Here is a 22,321-nt window from a genome sequence, read left to right as displayed (position 1 = left end):
TTAAACGCTGCTCGTCGGACTTGGTAACGTCGGCCGGCTTCATGCCTATCGTTCTGTGTACCGTATCATTATAGGTGTCGACGAGTTCCGGCAGGATGTCGACCCATTTGTAATTCCCCCGAAGCGTGAATCGTTTCCACATGTGTGTTTTCAAGGTTCGATTGAATCTTTCCACGACGCTGGCTTTGATGTGACTGAAGCTCGAATAATGTCGAATCTTGTGTTTTTGAATAAATTTTTGGAATACGGCGTTGTAAAATTCTTTACCGTTGTCCGTTTGCAGAAACCGTGGTCGTCTGCCACCGCTTTCGCGAAAAATTGTCTTGAATGCTTCCGTGACGCACGTTCCCGTTTTCGCCTTCAAAGGTAGAGCCCATGCGAATTTCGAAAACGTGTCTATGACGGTGAGAAGGTACTTGTTGCCCTTGTTTAATTTATGCACGCTTTTCAAATTGCCGCTACTCATCTCCACGAGGTCACTTTGCCAGAGGTCGTCGATGCCCTTGGTTACCACAGCCAAACGTTCGTAGTTACGGCGTGCAGGTTTATGCAATTCTTCGACGATGGCTTGCCTAGACATTTTTTTATAGATTACGTTTCAAGAGAAGCACAAGCGTGATGGGATTCAAAGAGGGTGGCACTTCGCTCGTGTTTTGAATGATCAGCTTATCGCCGGCACTCACGTCGAAAACGGTAAGATCTTCGTCTTCGTGTATTTCATATATGTTGCGCGTTTCGTTCCAACGTGCCAGAGGAATGTTTCCTGCTTTCTGGACACCACGATTCGATATCAAAGTCATGGTGGGAACGCTAGCTTTTCTACCGTGAGACCAGTACGAAAATTCGTTTATCTGAATCGTGCCATCGAGGAGAAACTTGTAGTACGGATGATAAGGATGTAACATGTACAGTTTGTTACCTTCGACGAACGTGGAGATTCTCTGTTGATTGGGTACGCTGTTGATTTCGATGGCTTGCAGAGAATGCAGTTTAGCGAATTTAGTGTCGACGCCGAGCAGATTACTGTGAACTTGTCCGAGTTTATTTTCGATGGGCAGCAAATGCTCGACTATGGTATCCGTTACGGCAGAAAACGACGGTTTGATTTTCACTTCCACGTTCAACTGCTTGTAGTTTTCGTTGAGTTCTTGCAACTTGGCGCCGAAAGAAGCCAGCGTCGATTCCTGCGTGGATTCCAGCACTCCGACTTGATCTCTGATGTTGACGACGATGTTCTGAAGGTTCTCGACTTGATTCAATTTCGAGCTCTTCTCGGTAAGATCGTTCACGATGCTTCGCATCTCTGTAAACTGCGTGTGAAGGTCGGCGACGCTCTGCGAAGTGGGCAGCGTCGACACCAGCGAACTGATTTCGTCCCGAATCTCTTCCACGTTCGCCGTTTCCGTTTCCAGTCGTTTCAGCATTCGAGATATGTTCCTTTTCAAAACGTGCAATTCTTTGGAGGTGGGGAGATTGGCCACCCTACTCTCGAGATCGCTCAAAGAACTTTTGATGTCGCTCGATTCGGATAGTGCCGTCACCGCTGTTTTCAATTTTTCCAAATCTTCGCTCGAAGGTACGCTTGTCCGTAACGATTCCAAGTCACCCTGTATGTTGTCCAGTACGTGATGAAAATGAGCGAGATTCGTTTCGACGTTCAAATTTTCTAAATATTCGATTTTATGCTGAACCGTGCTCAACGTGTCTTGAATGCTCGTCAACGCTCTCGCTTCAGCGTGAATATTTTTAATTTCTTCGTTGATCAATTCCAAGGACGCCTGAAGCGTAGCGATGGTGGTTTGAATGTGTTCGAAATCTTGATAGGCCTCCAATTGAATTTTTATGTTCGCGACGCTTTTACCGATGACCTGCAGTTCGTCCGACGATGGTAGGTTCGTCATTGTATCTTCCAAAGTGTGCAACTTGGATTTAATTTCTTCCAACGTGCTGGTGAATTCTTCTTGTAATTTGGAAACGACGACATGCAAGCGTTCTGCGTCTATATCGTTCACCACGGTTTGAAGTTCGGAGAAATTATTTTCTTTGCGGAAGTCCGTTCTTCGATTTCGAGTTTCAATTTTTCCAAATCTTCATTTTTCGATTGAAATTGCTGTAATTTGGCCAAATCATTTTGAAGCGAATCCACGCTCAACTGTATATTTTGAACGCTGTCGTAAGAAGGTACGTCGACATAATTTTTTATCAGCGTCTTCAGTTCGGAATCGATTTTCAGAATGGGGTCGAGACATTGCGTTTGGAGCGTAGCGATTTCCGACTCTAAACTTTTGTTTAAGGTTTCCTGCAAAGCGATCAAATCGGTCCTCAACTTCTTAACTCGAATGTCCAACATGAGAATCTCTTCTGCGTGGTCTACACGCTTGGTGTTGCCGAAAATGTCGTTAGGCATTTTTGGTTAACGGTTATTTATAATAGGATAGACGATTCGTAATTCTACGAAGAGAGGAATAAGTTTGTCGTAATCTCCGAGGAGTTCCATGTAAAGATAATCTCCTGCAGACACATCGTACGTAATGTTAGAAAGCATCTTGTCGTGCTTGATTCGAAAAATGTTCTTGCCGGTAGAAATTTTGATTTCGCCTGCGTTTTCCGGATTCACGGTGATTTGAAGTTTCCCGTCGATCGGAATTTCGTAGAAATGTAAATTGTTATTAAAAACATAAAACATCTTGCCCACATCGTCATTCAGTTTCGTCCAAATGCTGTTGAGGTGAATGATCAACAGACCGTTGAGTTTAGGTAACACGGAAGGTAAGACTTCATGATCTGGTATGGTTTCCATAATGATCTGTTTTTTGAAACCGAACAAATTCATAGGCATGCTGGTTATTTAAGAATACGGTCAAAGTTTTTTTTTGTAATGACAGTCAAAGTGTTTTTTTTTGTTTTGTTTTGTTTTTATGAATCTTCTGTTGAAGATGGACATATGTTGCAGGTTTTGCTTTCTGCTAAGCGATAGTGCCCCCACGGCAATGTGTGAATACCACACTCGAGGACGCACCTCTTATCGTCATCAGGATCCAGCGCAATTTTTCTAACTTTGTTTGTGGTCAACACATGGTCGACGCTCTGGATGCGCTGTTCTGCTCTTAGAACCGACGACCTGGTCTTGAGGCAATCGACGAAGTCCTCGAATGTGAGTTGCTCCCGATCCACCTGTCTGCCGACACCCTTGGCCTTCTTGGTAACGCTGCCCTCGGCTTTAATGGCATAGGCCTTGGCGCGAGGACCTGCAAACTCGAGAATTACATCACCGTCCTTCTCGTCTTTGAGTTTGCCAGGCACCTTTTTGTTGCGGGCCAGGATACCATACTGGTTCGGCTGGGGATAGCCCGAGGTGTCGAAGAGGTTAACCAAAGCTGGTACCGTGACTATATCCCTGTATGCATCGGCTGAGTGGACGTGGTACACCAAGCTGTCCGTGTCCGTGTAGAGAAGCGAGATGTTGTGGCTATAATATGGACGTAATATGTCGTAGTACGTCTCGAACATGTGCAGCTTGCTCAGGTCTAATACTGAGGCACCAACATAAATTGGCTTGTCGAGCCTCACCTCACTCTTCCTCATATGCACCAGAGCAAGCTGCTCATTATAAATGGTCCTCGATTTGAATAACGGGTTTGCTACGAGCCTGCGACATTGTGCTTTCCTCGTTACCAATTTTATGTCCATGCGATTCCGTACATTCTCCATAGTTTTGCCAAACACCGCATTATTCATAAGCTTGAAGAAATCCTTATCAAGCTCGGACGTGGCTGCGGTGCGATGTTCGGTGTTGAGCTCGATGTATGGCTTCAACCATGGAGAATGCTCGAACTTGAGGATGTGGTGAACTGCGTGGACCGCGACCCCTCGCTGCATCAACCACCGGAGATTCAGGTAGTGCAGGACGTAATTCTTCTTGGGCTCAAAATCCATGACGAGCTTCTTCTGGTTGGAATCGGGTGGACACTTGAACTCGGGTGCAGGGGGAAGATCACTGAACAAATCCTGCAGCTTCTCGGAGAACTCAAGGTCCACCTCGGCGAAGAACCCATGTTCCGAATCGTCGAAGCTTTCGATGTCGAAGTTGGAGGGGTCAGCCCACTCGAAGCCTCTAAAGAGGAGTGGCTGCATCATGGAGTATCCGTAGAGGTTATTGACGTCCGTGTACATGATGTAGCTGGACGGTTGTGAGGGGTCGTAGCCGGTGGCCATGTGGTGATTGTTGGCGCGCGAGTGTCGCTGCGACACCTGGACCATTCCACCCCGCACGGCACGTTCCACAAACAGCACCATGTTCACGTCCGAAAGAAGCTCCAGCTCGATCTTCGTCACCAGAAACATGGCTGACCACGCCAGTCTGGGGAGACTATAGAAGTAGGCAGGGTCCAGCTGGTAGATCTTTATTGCGGTTGCACGGAACGTCTGGAACACGTCGGCGAGGAGCGTCACATCAAGTCTGAGGTAGGCGTCGTGGTAGTCCCCGAGAGTTCGACAGCCCAGCTCGTGCCACATGGACTGGGCGTGGTGATATTCCTCGTCGGTGATGTTCGAGCCGCGTAGCTGACTGTAGAACTTCGCCTGGGGAGGTAGCGACGTCTCTGCGAACTTGGAAGGGTCTGTGATGTATTCGTAGGGATAGACCCCCTTACGCTTGAAGAGGCCGGCGTCCAAGTTCGGAAAGTTTCCGGAGGTAATAAGCATTTGCTCGTCGCTAAGCTTCCCTGCGAGAGCATCGAGGCTGGCCGGGAGGAACCTCAGGGAGTCGAGGAAGCGAAGCTCGACGGTAGAGTGTGATCCTGAGATTCGCACCCACTTGCTCAAGCTAATATAACGCTCCTCGTTCTGCGCCAGGACGTTGATTCGCATGTCGTCGTACCCAAGATGCTTGACGAGGTGGTGGAAGTCGTATCCCGAGCCATTATGAAAAAACACAGGGATAAATCGCGGGTCCCGGGCCATGAGGTTGCATCCGTTGCACCAAGGACCAACATACCTACCGTTAAAGTGATCGTGGTGTTGGACTTTACGGTTGTTGGCGGTATACTCCTTGTCGCAGACAGGGCAAGCGATGGACTCGTCGTGTCTACGTTGATCGTCGGGGGGCAGTGGGAGCATAGTCTTGGGGGCCAACAGTACCTTTCCTATCTCGTTGGCCTCGACAACCATCCTCTCGAGGAAGTGTTTGGCTGCGTCGGGACCACGGTACACGTAGGGCTCGGGGGCGATGTGCTGGTCTCGTCGCACCACAACGTAGGCATAACTCGAAGCCTCGTGGAGTTGGTAAGGGGTGGTGGAAGAAACTTCGGGGTCGGGATCGCAAGTGGACAGGGGTTTGAGGAAGGCTTCGAAATCCGCGATGATGATAGCGGGATGCTCTACCATGGCACCGTGCATGTGGAAACGCTCCACAGTGCCAGGTTTGGGCAAGACTGCCACACCCGGCTCGTTGGCATTGCAATAAAATTTGTGGCTGGCAAGCTTCTCTGCAGCGATGTTGGGACCTCTGATGCGCTGGTAGTCCTGCTGTTCTCGATTATCAAAAGTTGACAAGCACCTTCGACAAACTTCTATGCTATCACGATGCTTGCTTTTTTGACTCGACACCAACCGAGAGATGGAACGGATAAGGGTGTAGTGGTGATGGGTCTCGTCCTTGATGAGCAGAAGGTGAATTTCTCGAGCGCCATCAACGTTTACGTCGCTCACCCTGATGGGGTACACCGCATTTTCGTCAGTGAGACCGTAAACGTTGATGGCCAACCGCGCACGAACCTCAAACTTTCGAATGTCCGAAAGCGCCACCGGGTAGTCGATCCCAGCCATCGCAACTTCCAGCTCTGCCTCGTAGGGTAGGTAGTGGTTAACTCGGTGTGGTTGGTTTTTCCAGTGGACAGGGTGCAACGCTGCAAGCACCGACCAGAGAAAGCACTTGGCGTCACTGTTCTGAATGTTCAGGACGGCCTTCTTTGCCACAATGGTAGGTGGTAAGGGGACGTAGCTGGAGGCGGAGAGAGGCACGAAATTACAAAGTTTGACGCACAGTTCGTGAGGCTCGCCACACAGCGAACCCCCCGAGCCTTTAGCTTGATGTTCCTCCTGTTTTGCCACCAGCTCATCGGTAAACTGGTTGTAGATGACCTCGAGGTTGTCGACATCCGCCAGATGCAGCGTCTTCGCCTTGGTGTTGTGGCAGAAGCTGTAAATTTCGTCAGACGACTTCTTGTACTGGCAACGTAGCGATGCGTAGAATTTGGTGGAGTGCGTTGCAAGCGCATCGCCGAGGATGGAAATGATTTTGGCTTGCACGTTCTCCAAAAAGCTACGCACGTCGCATGAGCCCTCCGAAGTGAGGACAAAGTCCTCTAACAACCGCTCGAAAGCAGTCTGGTTCGCTTTCGCCACAGGCTTGACGCGTTTGGCGTGTGGTGCATTGATGGAGGCTGCTTCTGCCTTCCTCTTGGTGGAGGTCGAAGGCTGGGCCCCAGATGTATTTTTGCTTAGACAATTAAGCTTATGGTTCTTGGCATACGCAATTGTGATCTGTTTATTGCATCCGGAACATAGTTCAGTGGCAGCCAAATGCTTGCCTGGCACGCAGGTGCGACAATGTCTTGCAAAATTTTGGCTTGATATGCTTATTTTGCACACAGGGCAACTTTTCATGGAGCGCATTTTTTTTGGGGGGTATGTTTATTTATATGTGATCTGTTGGTGGTAGAGTGTTTACAAAAAAATGCCTTACGAGAAAAATTTTGTAGGCTAATTCTAATTAGTGTTAGTTTGAGGGGTTTATTTATGGGTGGTGTTGTCTTCCTCAAATATGTGCTTTAGTCAACCCTATAAAAAAATTTAAAAAAATATATAAGAAAAATATGATTGTAGATGGAAAAAGCACAATAAATATTGTATGCATGTGTAATTCTATTTAGCTTATTTTTGCTAGACACGAATCTTCTTCAGATTTTATTGCCTACTAGTATATTTTTCTACCAATCTAGTAGAGGTGTGAAACTATGAAAATGTTCTTGTTTAAGCGCTAATCATTATGTTTCCAATAGGACTCCTATGGGACGTAAAACCTTGTAACTTTGCTCTATGTATATACTAGTGCTTTTCCAACATATTCACAAAACCTTAGAACCTTCACAGACAAAAAAATAAAGTTTCCCCCCTGTGTACATGTATAATTCGAATCCCGCTGTAGGTCCAGTTTCGATTAACCTTACAGTGCATAAAGTAGACTTAAAAAAAAAAAACAAATCCAACTCAGAGTATCAACATATTCAAAAAGTTAAACACACACAAAAGAAAATACTCGAAAACTAGCTAAATTTACTCAAGCTTTTATTTTTCATAATGTCAAGAGCATCTACCTCTAGCGCAGGTTGCTTGTTGCTGACTTACAGACTGATAACGGCTTATGTAAGAGCACCCTGCTTGGCGATGAGCTGTAGAAGCCACAATTACCTAACCTATTTTTTTTTAAATATATTTGTAAAATCCATCTAATATCTGAATTTAAAAAAATATATTATATTTGTTAACTGTTTAAGAATATTTTTTGCAAAATACCCCGACAACGTTTCAGCTACTAGGACCTCATTACCATGAGCCTAATCCTAGTAAGCCACATACACACCTGTTCTTCGTATCGCATATGCTAGTAAGTCAGATGACATACTGGGAGAATCACATTTCCCCCAATGATCCCACCACAACAAATGTCGCACATGCTAGAAGAAACAGGATCAGGATATTTTATGCTAAATTTACGGCTGCCTGTATGCAGTTATAGGCAAATCATTAAAAGAGCGCTCTAATATACAATGATTTCTCCTACCATGTACCCTAACATACAATTTAACATAACAAATAAAATTTCGATTCGTCTATATATACCCAACAAAACTCAAAAACTGTCATACGCGAGAGCTAATATTTTGCAACAACTATAATTACCCAACACTAGCAACAAGAACAAAAAAAATAGATAAATTACTTGTATAATATTAATTAGTAACTTTAGATAATATTAATTATTTGTTTTCAGTTGTAATTAATTTTAAAAAACAATTAATAACATGTTAGGTGATGATAACCAAGTGCAAAAAGCATTGCATTTTTTTTTTACACACAAACAAAACACCACTTAGTTCACAAAACCTCTAACAGATGGCAGATAGTTACATGGTTCTAGTTAGGATGATTTTTGGGTTGTTGGATTGGGGTTGAAGAAGACTATTTGTTGTAGTGACCACAGTATTGTTTTTTTTTGTGTGTTTTCTGTTCTCTTACGAGAATTAATATAGGTTGTCATAGAACCCTCCAATTCACGACTTAGGAAAAATCTGTTTGGTGATTCATCATGTACACCTATATGTGAGAAAAAGTATGAATAGAACCTATGATCGGAAATCCAAAATGGCAACCGGAAGTGGGGTTATCTTTGAAACGGCAAGACTTAGAAAAAATCTGTTTGCGGATTCATCAGGTACACCTATACGTGAGAAAAAGTATGAATAGAACCTATGTTCGGAAATCCAAAATGGCGACCGGAAGTGGGGTTATCTTGGAAACGGCAAAACTTAGAAAAAATCTGTTTGCGGATTCGTCATGTACGCCTATATGTAAGTAAAATATGAATAGAACCTATGATCGGAAATCCAAAATGGCGACCGGAAGTGGGGCTATCTTTGAAACGGCAAGACTTAGAAAAAATCTGTTTGCGGATTCGACGACTGCAAGATCAAGAACGTTTATCTGAAGAACGGACGCAACGAAGTGTTCCCGCGCGAGAATTACAACCTCGACGTGACCAAAAACGATTACCTCAAACTTTACGAAGCGTTCTCGGCTTACAAACGCGTGACCGAGGGAAGCGTGGACATGTACTACACGCCCAGCGAGTTCAAAGCACGGAGACCCATGACCGTCATCAACACATCTAAGAGAAAGAAGGTTGTGGTCAACGATCGAACCAACATCAAGGTCGTCTGCGAGTTCCACGATGCCTTGCCCGAGGATACCCTATGCAGTGTCATCCTGATTGCAGAGAAGTCCTTCGCCTACGACGTGAAGAACGAGAGGGTCACAGAGCAGTTTTAACAAGTTTTTTAACATCTTTTCTTGCACAATAAGAAATTTTTTGTACTAGCACAATCAGTTACAATAGCACAATACGAATTTCACTAGTTCAGATCAGTTACAAATGTCAATTTCATTAGTTATCAGTTACAATATCTTTTTTTGCACTATAGCACGAGACAATCAGAAAATTTGCACAAAAAAATTTGTTGTTGTTTTTTACACGTGAAAATTAACAATAAAATTTCTTTTTTATCGTTTCAGATGCTGTCGAAACATCAAAAACACATACACACACACTAGAAAAAAAGCATGCAACTTTATTTGTAACACACACATATTCTCCATCTTCATCAAGAAAATATTATAATAAACATAATTATTTTTATCTATATCTCACAATAAAACTCTATATCCAAAAATATCACAACATCAAATAACACTAGAGTCGTTAGTACACGTTGCATGCATTACGGAGGTCCTCTGTAGAGTTTCATGGAAGTTTGAGAGAAAAAAAAAACACGTGAAACTCTATAGAGGTGCGGTAATCTATAACCGCAGCCGTTAGAGAACTTTTACTTTTTTGGTTGGGCACCACGCACCCTGGCGAGGTTATAGGGGCCAGGTATCCTAAAAAACAACAATTATTATTTTGTTTGTTTGTTTGCGTCACAATACACACGCGCGCGCGCGTGTGTGGCACGTCGTTCCCCCGAGAGAGAGGTTTACAAAGGTCACGATATACAAACATTGACCTCCGGGACTTGGAAAATTGCGATATGGCGCATTCGCTCATTACTGTTGCCAGCCATAAATCTCTCTCTCTCTTCATCTTACAGCAAAGTTGGCATCTCTATTTTTTTTTAGTTGTAAGTAAATTGCCGACACACTCTAGTTAATAATGCTACATATTATACGCACACACGCATGCACATACTATATTACCATCCACCCATCTCTCTCTCTTTTACGGCAGTACATATTTGTTGCCGACTCTCCTTGTTTAGTATATGTAGGTTGGCAAAAATTGCTTTATGCACTGTAAGGCAAGCCTCAAGCAAAGTTGCCAGCTCCTTGCTTGAGGCTAGGTTAGACCAAGCAAAAAAGGCTGTAGGTAGGTATTGGCAGTTGTCGGTTGTTTAACTCTTCCCTCTCTCTCTTCTCTCTTTTTTTTTTTGTAAAAAGCCATGGCAAAAATACCAGTAGGTTGGCAACCTTGCTTTATGCACTGTAAGGCAAGTCTTAAGTAAGGTTGCCAGCTCCTTGCTTTAGGCTAGGTTAGACCTGGTTAGGTTAGGTTAGGTTAGGTTAGGTTAGGTTGGGTTAGGGTGGGTTAGGGTGGGTTAGGTTAGGTTAGGTTAGGTTAGGTTAGGTTGGGTTAGGTTGGGTTAGGGTAGGTTAGGTTAGGTTAGGTTAGGTTGGGTTAGGTTAGGTTAGGTTAGGGTGGGTGTTGGCAGCTGTCGGTTGTTTAACTCTTCCCTCTCTCTCTCTCCTCTCTCTCTCCTCTCTCTCTCTCCGCTCTCTTTTTTGTAAAAGGCTATGGCAAAAGTACCAGTAGGTTGGCAACTTTGCTTTATGCACTGTAAGGCAAGCCTCAAGCAAGGTTGCCAGCTCCTTGCTTTATGCACTGTAACGCAAGTCTCAAGCAAGGTTGCCAGCTCCTTGCTTTAGGCTAGGTTAGACCCAAAAAAAAACCTTGGTGATTTTTTCGAGTAAAATATTGGCAACACTGCAAGAAAATAGGACTTATGCCTTACAAGAGCAATCCATTAAGGCGAGCCTCAAGCAAGATTGCCAGCTCCTTGCTTTAGGCTAGGTTAGACCCAAAAAAAAACCTTGGTGATTTTTTCGAGTAAGGAGCTGGCAACACTGCCAGAAAATGAGGCTCATGCCTTACGAGAGAAATCCATTAAGGCGAGCCTCACCGAGCCTCATTTTCGGTTTGTGAAACCGCCCACTTGCAGTACTGCTGTGGCACGTGAATTGTCACTCCCCTGGTCAACAGTTCGCATGGTTTTTGCGGTGCATTTTACACTGGTATCCCTACAAGATTAAACTGTGGACCAATTCAAACCCCAAGATATTCCACAACGCCGTGAGTTTGCCCATCGGTTTATGGCAGGCATGGAAGTGGATGACATGTGGCCGGGGAATATTCTGTGGACTGACGAGGCGCATTTTACTCTGGACGGTGCAGTGAATGCTCCGAACTGTCGCATATGGGGTTCCACTCGTCCACTTGTTGTGCAGGAACGACCATTGCACTCAGTTTACGTGACTGCTTGGTGTGGGTTCACTAGCTCCTTCATTCTTGGTCCGTTTTTCATTGAGGAGATGACACCTCGAGGGCCTGTTAGATGTACAGTGACATCTGCACGGTATAGGGACCTCCTTGTGCAACACCTGATTACAGCTTTGCAAGAACGGAACTGTGAACACACCACCATTTTCATGCAAGATGGGGCAAGACCACATGTCGCTCGCCACGTGAAAGATTTGCTGCGAGAAACCTTCACCAATGACCTCAACATCTCTAGGCAGTTCCCAGATGCATGACCTTCCAGATCCCCCGACCTTAATCCATGTGATTTCTGGCTGTGGGGATATTTAAAAGATCGTGTCTATCAGGGACATGTCCGGTCTCTGCCTGATCTGAAGGCTAGCTTACAACGACATGTCGCTCAGATTTCACAAGACATGCTGCGAGCAACCGTCGACCATGCCGTGTTACGAATGCAGCATGTTGCTGAATTGGGAGTCCATATTGAACAGTTCTTGTAACCATAGTTCCTAATAGACATGCCAGAACCATTGTTCTCATGTGTTTGATCTTTCCTGCCTTTTTACTGTAACTATACCACGTTTTGACTGCTTACAGCGCCATTTTTACCCTGGTGGCGAGAATTGGAAGTATTTTTTGCATAATTCGCGAGCACATTGCTTCATTTGCATATCTACGAAGTTTCTGACTGCTTCTCTCATTATAGCCCGTGCTGAACCACTCTGAACACCGTCACTTTAATTATAACCACCTGGTAGTTACATAAAATAGTTCCATGAAAGTTAGATCCTTACGGACTATGAAATAATGTTTTGTGGGACACTGTGTATATGTACATAAGGAACTATATTTATTTCAGATAAACACATTTGTTGGATGTGCCAAACAAATGGCGAATGCACACAAGATTTTAGTAGACCAGGTACTTGTTGGCAGTCAGATCTGTATTGGACTGCTTCCGACTGCAGGAGGAATTGTCGTAAGTGTTAAGATATAAATTCAGAAACCTTAACTTGTGAGGCAATATATTTCGGATGCATAGCCCTAAATATAAGTCTTGCAAATTTTAAAGTGAAGCAACCTTTCTTGCAAAGCGAATTGATCGGTGGATTGAAAATATTGATATCAATGTTCCAGGTTCGGGTTCTGCCTGTATATTGTCCCTTCATCAATTTCATATAATTGTTCATCATCATTCATCCCTCGTCATCGCGCATAGCCTAACCAAATAATTGCAGAAACACGTCGTCTGTGTGTTAAAGAAATGTGGTATATAATTTATTTATTTATTTATTTACGACTTTGTTTACATGGCGAAGTTAAGGCATTAATGCCTTCTCTTCCACTTAACCATTAATTACAGGGATCATTTTTTTCTTTGCAGTAAATTGTATGCAATTAAAAAATTAAAAAAGATAAATGAAAAATAAAATAATAAAAGAAAAATAAAGTAGTGAAAGTAAAATGAAACTAAAAATGAAAGCAATACAGTTTGAATACGAGCAGTCAAGCCCTGGATTAACCATTAAATACGTACATTGCTCATTATTTTTACTTACACAATGAAAAAATGTAGCTTAGAAGAAGTTAAAAATAAAAGCAATACAGTTTCTACATGCACACACACACACACACACACACACACACACACACACACACACACACACACACACACACACACACACACACACACACACACACACACACATTATTAATCGTTTCAGACCCACAGTTCTGTTGGAAAGTGCAGCAAATGGTGAATATGAGATGGACTTGAATCACCCAGAAATCTGTACGTGATACGGCTTATATAAAACGGCATCGGAATAGAATAGAACAGAATGATCTTTATATAAGCAGGCGTGTTTTGGCTTCATGGGCCGTTCTAATAACCAACCCTTGTCACAGATACAATGAATTAAAAAAAAGAAAGAGTAAAAATAACATATAGATCATGATAATACAATAAAAATAATGTAAAGATTATACAATGATATAATAATACATGGAATTGATTAGTATGTATACTGTAGAGTAAAGATATGTAGTAAGTCTATTAGTGCATTGTAGGGGAAGGGGTGATAGTTACGCGTTATATGATGTGTAAGTGCAGGTGCAATTACTAAAATATGTAGGTTAATGTAGTTGTTGGGACAATAGTAAGTGCTTGAGTTTTTTCCTAAAACTATGATGGAAGATAACGTTAGTCAATGGTGCAGCCACTGTTCCATTTCGTGATCCCTGTAACAATGAAGGACTTGTTATAGGTGGCGGTTTTATGTTTGGGGAATTTTTGATTGTGTTTCTTGCGGATATTATGTTCGACCGAAGTTCTACGAGAATAGATCTTATCGGTTAAGTATTTTGGGGAGCCACTCTTAAGAATTTTGTGCACCAAGGTGAGTATTAAGTATTTTCAACACGTGTTTCAAAGACTTTCGAGAATTCAGTAGAAAGTTTTTAGATTACTATTGTAGCCAAGACATCAAGGAAAGGCAATTGTAAGCCCTAAAACGAAAACACATCGACTGGTCAAAAATTGAAAGTTTGGAGGAACGTACATGGGAAACCTTGAGAAGCTTTAAGAATTTGAAAGAAGGATGCAGCGAAGAGGAATTAGTGAAACAAGTAATCCAAACGCTACCAGTAAGAATCCAAAGAGCTATAGCGGCAGTGAAAATAAAGAAAGTGGACGACTTAATAGAATACCTAAGGACAGAAGATATGTTGAAGAAAACTCAAAACTCTTCGGATAGAGAGAGGAATAATCGACCTTATTCAAAGAGACGTTATGATGACGAGGATAATAGTAACAGGCAAAAGTTCCGAAGACAAGAGCTCGAGGTTACAAATCTGGATTTGAGACGTCAGAACAAGGATAGAGGAAGAGGAACCAACTTGAGAAATAGGAACGATTACGTCAGAAATCAAGAGTTTGTTGGAGATGGAAGATACCAGGGATATGATAGAACACATAGAGGCAGAAATAGATTTTAGAGATATGGCAGAAGGGGAAGTCCGAGATGGAGAGAGGATAGAGAAGAAAGATAGCAGAATGGACGAGAATCCAATAATGAAACTGAGAGAAGAAATATATCCCAGGACGAAGAGAGAAACGAGGCAATGGAGCTAACAAGAAACTACTGTACTGATGGAAGAAGGTTCCAAGAAAGATCGCACGGAGGGGTAACATTTGGAGAACGCCCAAAGTAATCGAGCGTCAAACATGTAATGCTCTTGCAGCAATCCCCCAGGTGTGAGAGCTAGTGAAAAGGAACATGAAATGAGGGGAGAAACAATAGAGAAACCCAGCGACAGTCTAGAATTATGTTTAGTAGGAGAACCAGACTTTGGAAGACTAAAACCTGGAAGGACGTTTTATGTTAACGCTAAAATAATAGAACTGGAAGTTAAATGTTTGGTAGATTGTGGAAGCGTAGTGGAAATCATGAGCTACGAATGCTGGAAGAAAATAAGAGAGAAGTACCCTCAAGCTAGATTGGATACATGCGAAAAAGACAGGATTAGATTAGTCATGGCAGCCGGCAAGGATGAATACAAGATACAGGGATCAATAAAAATCATGATGAATATTCAAGGTAAACATTTCTCAGTAAATTTCCTAGTGGTGAAAGGATTACGGTGGTGAGATTATTTTAGGAATGTCTTTCCTAGAAAAGTATGATGGGCACATTCATGTCAAAGAGAGAAGGCTAAATGTGGAATTGGAAGAGTCGTGTAGACTTGTTATTCCTATGGAGACAATATGTGACGAGTCGACAAAATAAATGTGTGTTCGAAAACAAGGTCTTGTGGTTAATAAAAGGGACGTTATGCATAAAGAAAGTGAATACGACGAATATAAATATAAAGAAATAAAGGAAAAGGAAAATGCATATGTGGCGTCCGTTAAAGAGATACAAGATAAAGTGAGCGAATGCATAGACATCTCTGAAAACGAAAGAAGAGAATTGAGAGAAGTACTTGTCAAGCAAAGGAACTTATTTAGCCAGCGACCTGGACTTACGGATGTGTATTCATATGAAACAGAGGTCGACACAAATCAGCCCTTAGTATCTAGGCAATATTCTATACCGTTCACCAAGAGGAAAGCTGTTGAAGAAGAACTACAGAAATGGCTAGACTGGGATATCATAGAAGATTCAAATAGTATTCACATAAGCCCCATGCACGTAGTGTATAAGCCAAACGGAGACGTGAGACCTGTTTTGGACCTGAGAGAGCTAAATAAACATGATTTACTACCACGAAATCAAGTAGAAAAAATCAATGAGCTGTTGCATTCATTTGCGGGAAGCAAGTACTTCACATATTTTGATTTAACGCTAGGATACTTCCAGGTGGATATTGAAGAAAGGTCTAGAAAATACACAGCATTTAGGTATGGGTCCAGGTTATTCCAATTTAGAAGACTACCTTACGGACTAAATTCATCGGTGTCGGCGTTTACAACGGCACTAAACAGAATATTTGGTCTGGAAACAAAGTCATGGTTAGCAATATACGTAGATGATATGTGTATACATTCAAAGGACTGGATGGATCATATAAGCAAAATAGACTGGGTTTTATGCAAATTGAAAGAAGCAGGACTTACCGTTAAGTTAGAGAAATGTTCTTTTGCAAAGAAAGAAATCAAGTTCCTAGGGCATATAGTGTCTGGAGGAAACGTAAGACTTTGCAGCGATAAAAATGAGGCTATAAAATATTTTCCAAAGCCTACTACCAGGAAACAATTGCAAAGATTCCTAGGGATATGCAATTGGAGGAGCAAATTTATTAGGAATTTTGCTTCAAAAGCCAAGCCTTTATACGATCTTTTGAGAAAGGATGTGAAATGGAAATGGGCACAAGAGGAGGAAACAGCTTTTAATATACTAAAAGAAGACCTGACATCTAGTCCAGCTATAGGCCAGCCAGATTTTGAAAAACTTTTCATCATAGAAACAGACGCATCGAATATAGGTCTAGGGGCCTATCTCTTCCAGAAAACCGAGGATGGAGAAGATGTTGTAATTCAATATGCGAGTCGTGCACTGAAAGCGTTTGAAAGGGCGTATACGATTAGCGAACTGGAATGTTTGGCCATCATATTCGGCATTGAAAAGTTTGCAGTTTACTTAAAAGGAAGAAAATTTAAAATTCTTTGCGACCATAAGAGTCTTATATGGTTAAACTCTGCAAGGCAATGGAATCCTCGCTTGACAAGATGGGCATTACTTCTCCAGGAATACAATTTCGAAATAGTGGATATTAAAGGAAAGGACAATAAAATTGCAGATGCCTGAAGTAGATCCCCTTTACATATGACGCAGGAACCAGAAGAAGTGTTGAAGTTATCCATAAATGCCATCATGGATGAAGAACTCGGGAACATATCCAGACAGGAATGGATAGAAAGCATGAAGAAAGACGAAGAATTAAGCGGCATCTTAAATGTCTTGAATGGAGATAGAAATGAAAATGAAAATGAAAAGAAAATGAGACGAGCGAAGATACAAGGAAAATATGTAATTAAGAAAGGAATGGTTTTTAGAGTAAGCATAGAGAAATCAAATCAAGTGCAACTCTGCGTACCTGGCGCACTAATTAAAAAGGTACTCGCAGAAGTGCATGAGAAGTCTGGACATTTCGGGATTGATATTGTATGATTTGTATAAAAACGAAACCTTCAAAAATAAAAATGGAAAGAGAAGAGTTACACATAACTGCAAAACATCCTTTAGATATGATATCTATTGATCTGATTGGACCTCTCCCAAGATAACGAGGATTTACATATATTGTCACATGCGTCGACGAATGCAGTAAGTTTGTGATTTGTTATAACCTCAAGAAGGCTACAGCAAAGGAGATAGTGAAATATCTAGAAGAAGGGTTTGTCAAACATTATGGAGTTCCATTAAAAATTCTCACTGATAATGGTACACAATTTGTATCCGAATACTTTAAAGATTATCTGAAGTTTAAAGGAATCAAAATGATAAACGTTACTAGGTATCATCCAAGTTCGAACCCGATAGAGAGATATAACGGGGAAATAGTAAGAATTCTAAGAATGTTATGTCATGACAATCATACGAAGTGGTCTACAGCAGTTAACAGAACCATAAGATTGATGAACAACTCTATATCTGAGGAAACAAAGAAGAGTGCGGCAGAATTGTTTCTGGGGTATATGGAAGAACCTAGCATCTTCAAAGAATTTGATTGGCCGAGGGATGTAATATCAAAAGAAGAGGCTAAGGAAGTATTACTAGACATATACATTAAGAGAATGAAGAAAATGAACAAAAAAGCAGAGAATGGTATGAAAATAAAATTAAAAAAGGGAGACTTAGTATTTTGCAAAACACACCCAATGAGTAAAGCATCAGAGAAAGCAATCAAGAAATTGTTTTTCATATATGAAGGGTCATACGAGGTCATGAACTTGTTTCGGAATACAGCGGTAGTAAAGCATACAGAAACGAAGATAGAGAGAAGAGAGAACCTGGAGAATATCAGGACATACAACTGCACGGAGGAAGTAAAAAAGAGCTTAGTTAATAAAGAATAGAAACAGTAAGAGAAGCCACCTAGAACGAGGAAAAAAAAATATAAATTTACAAATGAATTTTCCAATATATATAAATTTTTTATCCTCAAGGAGAGGGATATTGTGTCACGTGCCAGTTTCAGACGACACAATGAATGTTTCAAGGAGGAATGGTTTCTCGGAATCGACAAGAGATGGCAGCACGCTATATAAAGATGAGCGAAGGAAGTTATAAAAAACTTAGAGCGGAGAAGAGGGATTATATATATTATAGTAGATTGAGAAATATAAAGGAAGAGTTCAAATACTATAAAAGAAGTAAATAGAATGATGTATATAGTAAATTAAAAGAATTAAGGATATGGCCGCATATGAAACGTTTATGAAAGTTATTAAGTGAACAAATGAATTCAGAAATGTATCTCAATCTTTTTTTGATTCTCTGACGAGGAGAACATCGTCAGTTTTTGTATTTGTCCGTTCCCCGGTGGCGCTGTGGTCAATTAGACGCCCCGAAGCACTTTACGGTTGCGCTCATTTTTAGTTGCACTGGGCCATTGGCAGCGCTTGTTAATTAGCGATCCTGGTTATTCCCCTTTGGTCGTTACATAGGAGGTGGCGCTATTGTCAGTTTAGTCGACCCTACTCTTTCTATAAGTATAGTTTGTATCGTTTGCCAAAGAAACGGGGAAAGGAAAGAAAACATATATAAGACATAAAGAAAAGGAAGCGAGACGACGCAACTAGATTTTTTGTACATAGAAGAAATAATAAAAGAAGAAGAAGCCTATTCTATAATCAAAGAAGAAAAGAAGAAGAAGCCTTTTCCATAATTACAAAAAGAAAGAAGAAGAAGATTTCCTCTCAAGAAGAATGTAACCGACGTAAATTTTCGATTATATACGTACATATATATATATATATATATATATATATATATATATATATATATATATATATATATATATATATTTCAATGTCGCCATATATTTTCTCTGTATTTTGTATAGTTCTCAGAATATAGATCCGCATTTAACTATATCCTCTTGGCTATAAAAACGCTTTCTTATTTGGAATTCTCAAACAAAGAACCTATCCCCCTGAGATTAAGATATATCTGTAGCCGTGGTAAATTTATTTTAAGTACGTATCCACAAAGGGCGTAGCAGTGGACAGCCCGAGTGCTTGCGTAAGGCGATCTTTAACATTAGCGTCCAGAGTATGTTTTAAATTATACAAAGATTTAAGTTTCCCCATACAATTTTTCATAATAAATTCGACATGTGCCTCCCAATTGAAGTGTTTATCAAACACAATTCCCAAGTTTTTGCTTGAATCCACTTCGGTTAGCACTATACTGCAGACAGTTGGACGAGAAAGCGCGTGTTTATGAAGTTTGTTAAGGGTACCATAAGTGCAAAGAATATTGTGGTAAATGTCTGGATAAATGTTTAATATCTTGGATCTCGAATATATATCAGTCGATCTTTAGAGGAGTAACGTGATCAGCAATTATTTGAAACTTGTTGTAATTATTTGCTTAATTGCATTGCTCCAATCCAATTTTTTAGCATTTTTAGTTTTCTGAATTATTTATCATAAGGACATTTCTTTCATTCACTTGCAGAAAAAAGAAAATTTCAAACGTTCTTTGTCCAATTTGATGGGACATTAATAAAATATTTATTAATAAATAATTAAGTACATGCGTGTACTTCAGATGCAGAGCCGCCGCACATTTGTTGGATGTTTCAAACCGATGGCAAGTGCAGTCAGGATTTTAGTAGACAAGAGAGTTGTTGGCAGCCAGATCTGTATTGGTGTGCTTCTGAGTTTAGGAGGAATTGTCGAAGTGTGGAGATACTCAATTCTCAATACTCATAGAAATCAATGACCGTGAATTTATAAGTGGTAATCACTGTTAATCTGTTTTAATCAATTTGAAAATAAGAGCGCAGTTTAAAGCTTCATAAATAAGTTTAGAAATATGGAAGAATCGCCCGCGTGCTTAAAACTTGTTCCTTATTTTTGACATTCACGTTGACACACTGACAACAACAGCTGTCCAATCACATATGCTAAAACATCACACTCCCTTTCTACGTATTCTTCCACTATCTTGTATTCATGCATTAGTCCCTATATAACAGGTTGAACTTCTTATGTTTTTACTTCTTGCAACATTTGCCAATGAAGTTCCTTTTTCTTTATCTATTTTACACGACATATTCAGTTATTCCCCAAATATATTACTGAACTCCACTTCTCTCTGTAACTTTAGTATTCATATCACTGTACAATAATTTTTATGTCATGTAAGAATTTTTAATTATTTATTGCTTTTAGAGCCGCTGTGGTCAAGTTGGTAGGGAGTCTGACTGCCACTCGGGATACCCGGGTTTGATTCCCAAGGTGGGTGATGTAGGGTCGGGATTTCTCCGCCCTTGCCCCTGCATAAAGCCGCTCTGGCGCCCACCCAGCCTCAAATCAATGGGTACCTGGGGGCAACCCTGGGGGAAAAGTCGTCCGGAGCATGATGCCACCTCGAAAGTGGCCGAGATAAAGAATGTGTGGGGACCTACCCCCCCATTCCCTAAATGATCCTTCATGGCAGGGTCCTATATGCACGGGGAACTTTACCTTTTATTCTTTAGGAAATAATTTTCGAAAGTATTTCCATGTTATATCATGACATGTATCGTCACGATTAGCAATAAAAGTGGCAGAGAAGCGACAAAATCTAATGCATTCAATCAATTTAATTTCTTCATGTTTTAGTAATGTACACTATTACAAGTTACAGTGTAATTTCAAATATTCTTCCGCACTGGCGGCGATTAGAGAGGGGTTGAGCCGGGGGGGGGGGAGGACAGTTGCTCCACAATTTTTGCCACTTTTGCTCCCGCACTATGCTAAACCTTATCTACAAAGGAAAAGAAAACTTTCCTTGTCCCCCAGTTTTGGAACCCAATCTCCGCCACTGTTCTCCGTTAATATTTTACACTAGTTTTTCCTCTTTTAGCACAGGCTCATTCATCTAACATCTCTGTGCTGAGGTTAGAATGAGAAATGTAGAGGAATTGAAATCAGGGTGGATAAAAATAATTATTTTCATTTAAAAAAAAAACATTTTTGATATTTTTTTATTTAAATAAGAGTCTAAAAATCTTAAAATTGCTTGCATGTTTTTTGGCACCAATCATAGATATACGTTTCTATAAAGATGATTTTTCTGGTAAACGGTCTTGTAAAATATTTGAACAGTTTCATTCAAGCAAATATATATTTCTGTTTCTGATACTGTATATGTGAACCTACTATGAAAATGTTTGTTGAGTTTGTTAATGAAACTATAATAACTTCAGTAACTTTTCTTCTAGTGAAAACAAAACATTCTGGATGTACTATATAATTATAATTAAAATATTTCTTATAGTCTTTGTAGCTGAATTATGGCAATTTTGTAACTATAGTTTGGAAAATATCAACTGGCATATTTATTTACAGTTTAAAAATAATGACAGTTTTTTTATTCAACACAAATTGTTTGCAATTTTTGCCTGTAAAAAGTATTGAATTTTAAATCAAGAGATATTTAAGGTTGTTTACAGTTTCCTTTCGTATGAGCATCACCCTTTTTTCTTTTCTTTCATTTCCTTTGTTAGAGACTAATAAACACCATTAAATGATTACGAGATTAATGTACTTTCATCAAAAGTGAATCTGATATCTACAAAATCCTTATGTACATTATTCCATAAATTATTTATTTAAAGTGATTGAAATCAGCGATTTTTATCAGAACATTAATCTGATTTAAATCGCGATTAAAGATAAAAATTATTTGAAATTCACTTCGTGCACCACGAAAATATTTTTAAAATTTAATTACATCAACCATCTCTATGTAGTAGTGATTAATGCTTTTAAAAATGTGCAACGGTTATTTTACGGTAGTTTGATGGAAGCGAAAACAGACGGTTTTAAGGTTTTAAAGTGTCGTCTCTCCAGTCAACTTTTGCAGTGTTAATAATGTATACTATTTAATGTACTATTTCAGATACAGAGCAGCACATTTGTTGGATGTGTCAAAGTGATGGCGAATGCAGGCAGGATTTTAGTAGACCAGGGACTTGTTGGCAGGCAGACCTGTATTTGACTGCTTCTGAGTGCAAGAGAGATTGTTGTAAGTGTAGAGATATTTACGTAGTAGATTAGTATTAGTAGTTTTAATAAGATCGTATAACACGTATTTCAAAGCTTAATTTCATAGAGAACGATGAAGTTCGTCCTTCGAGCTCTGGTAAATACCTATTCCAAGCTTTGCAGTGCTGACGTTACTCCAAACTTTAGAGTATGAAGTGAATTTTTCGATTTAACTGTTTGGTTTGTAC

The 22,321-nt window shown here is 40.6% G+C and overlaps 1 protein-coding gene across 1 annotated transcript in view; it reads left to right on the top strand.

Annotated features, from left to right (window-relative positions):
• LOC145978987 (uncharacterized) overlaps positions 1 to 22,321 on the top strand; it is a 370,418-nt gene that overhangs the window by 117,025 nt on the left and 231,072 nt on the right. Inside the window, exons 15-16 of the mRNA XM_083112046.1 lie at positions 12,228 to 12,347; positions 21,988 to 22,113. Coding sequence (XP_082968172.1) covers positions 12,228 to 12,347; positions 21,988 to 22,113 — 246 coding nt within the window. The remainder of the gene's footprint in view (positions 1 to 12,227; positions 12,348 to 21,987; positions 22,114 to 22,321) is intronic.

The sequence above is a fragment of the Lepisma saccharinum genome, chromosome 25 (assembly GCF_977018435.1).
Source record: "Lepisma saccharinum chromosome 25, izLepSacc3.1, whole genome shotgun sequence".
NCBI classification, from domain to species: Eukaryota; Metazoa; Arthropoda; class Insecta; order Zygentoma; family Lepismatidae; genus Lepisma; species Lepisma saccharinum.
The sequence above is the reverse complement of the archived record's forward strand: the minus strand, read 5'-3'. Positions and strand labels throughout refer to the sequence as shown.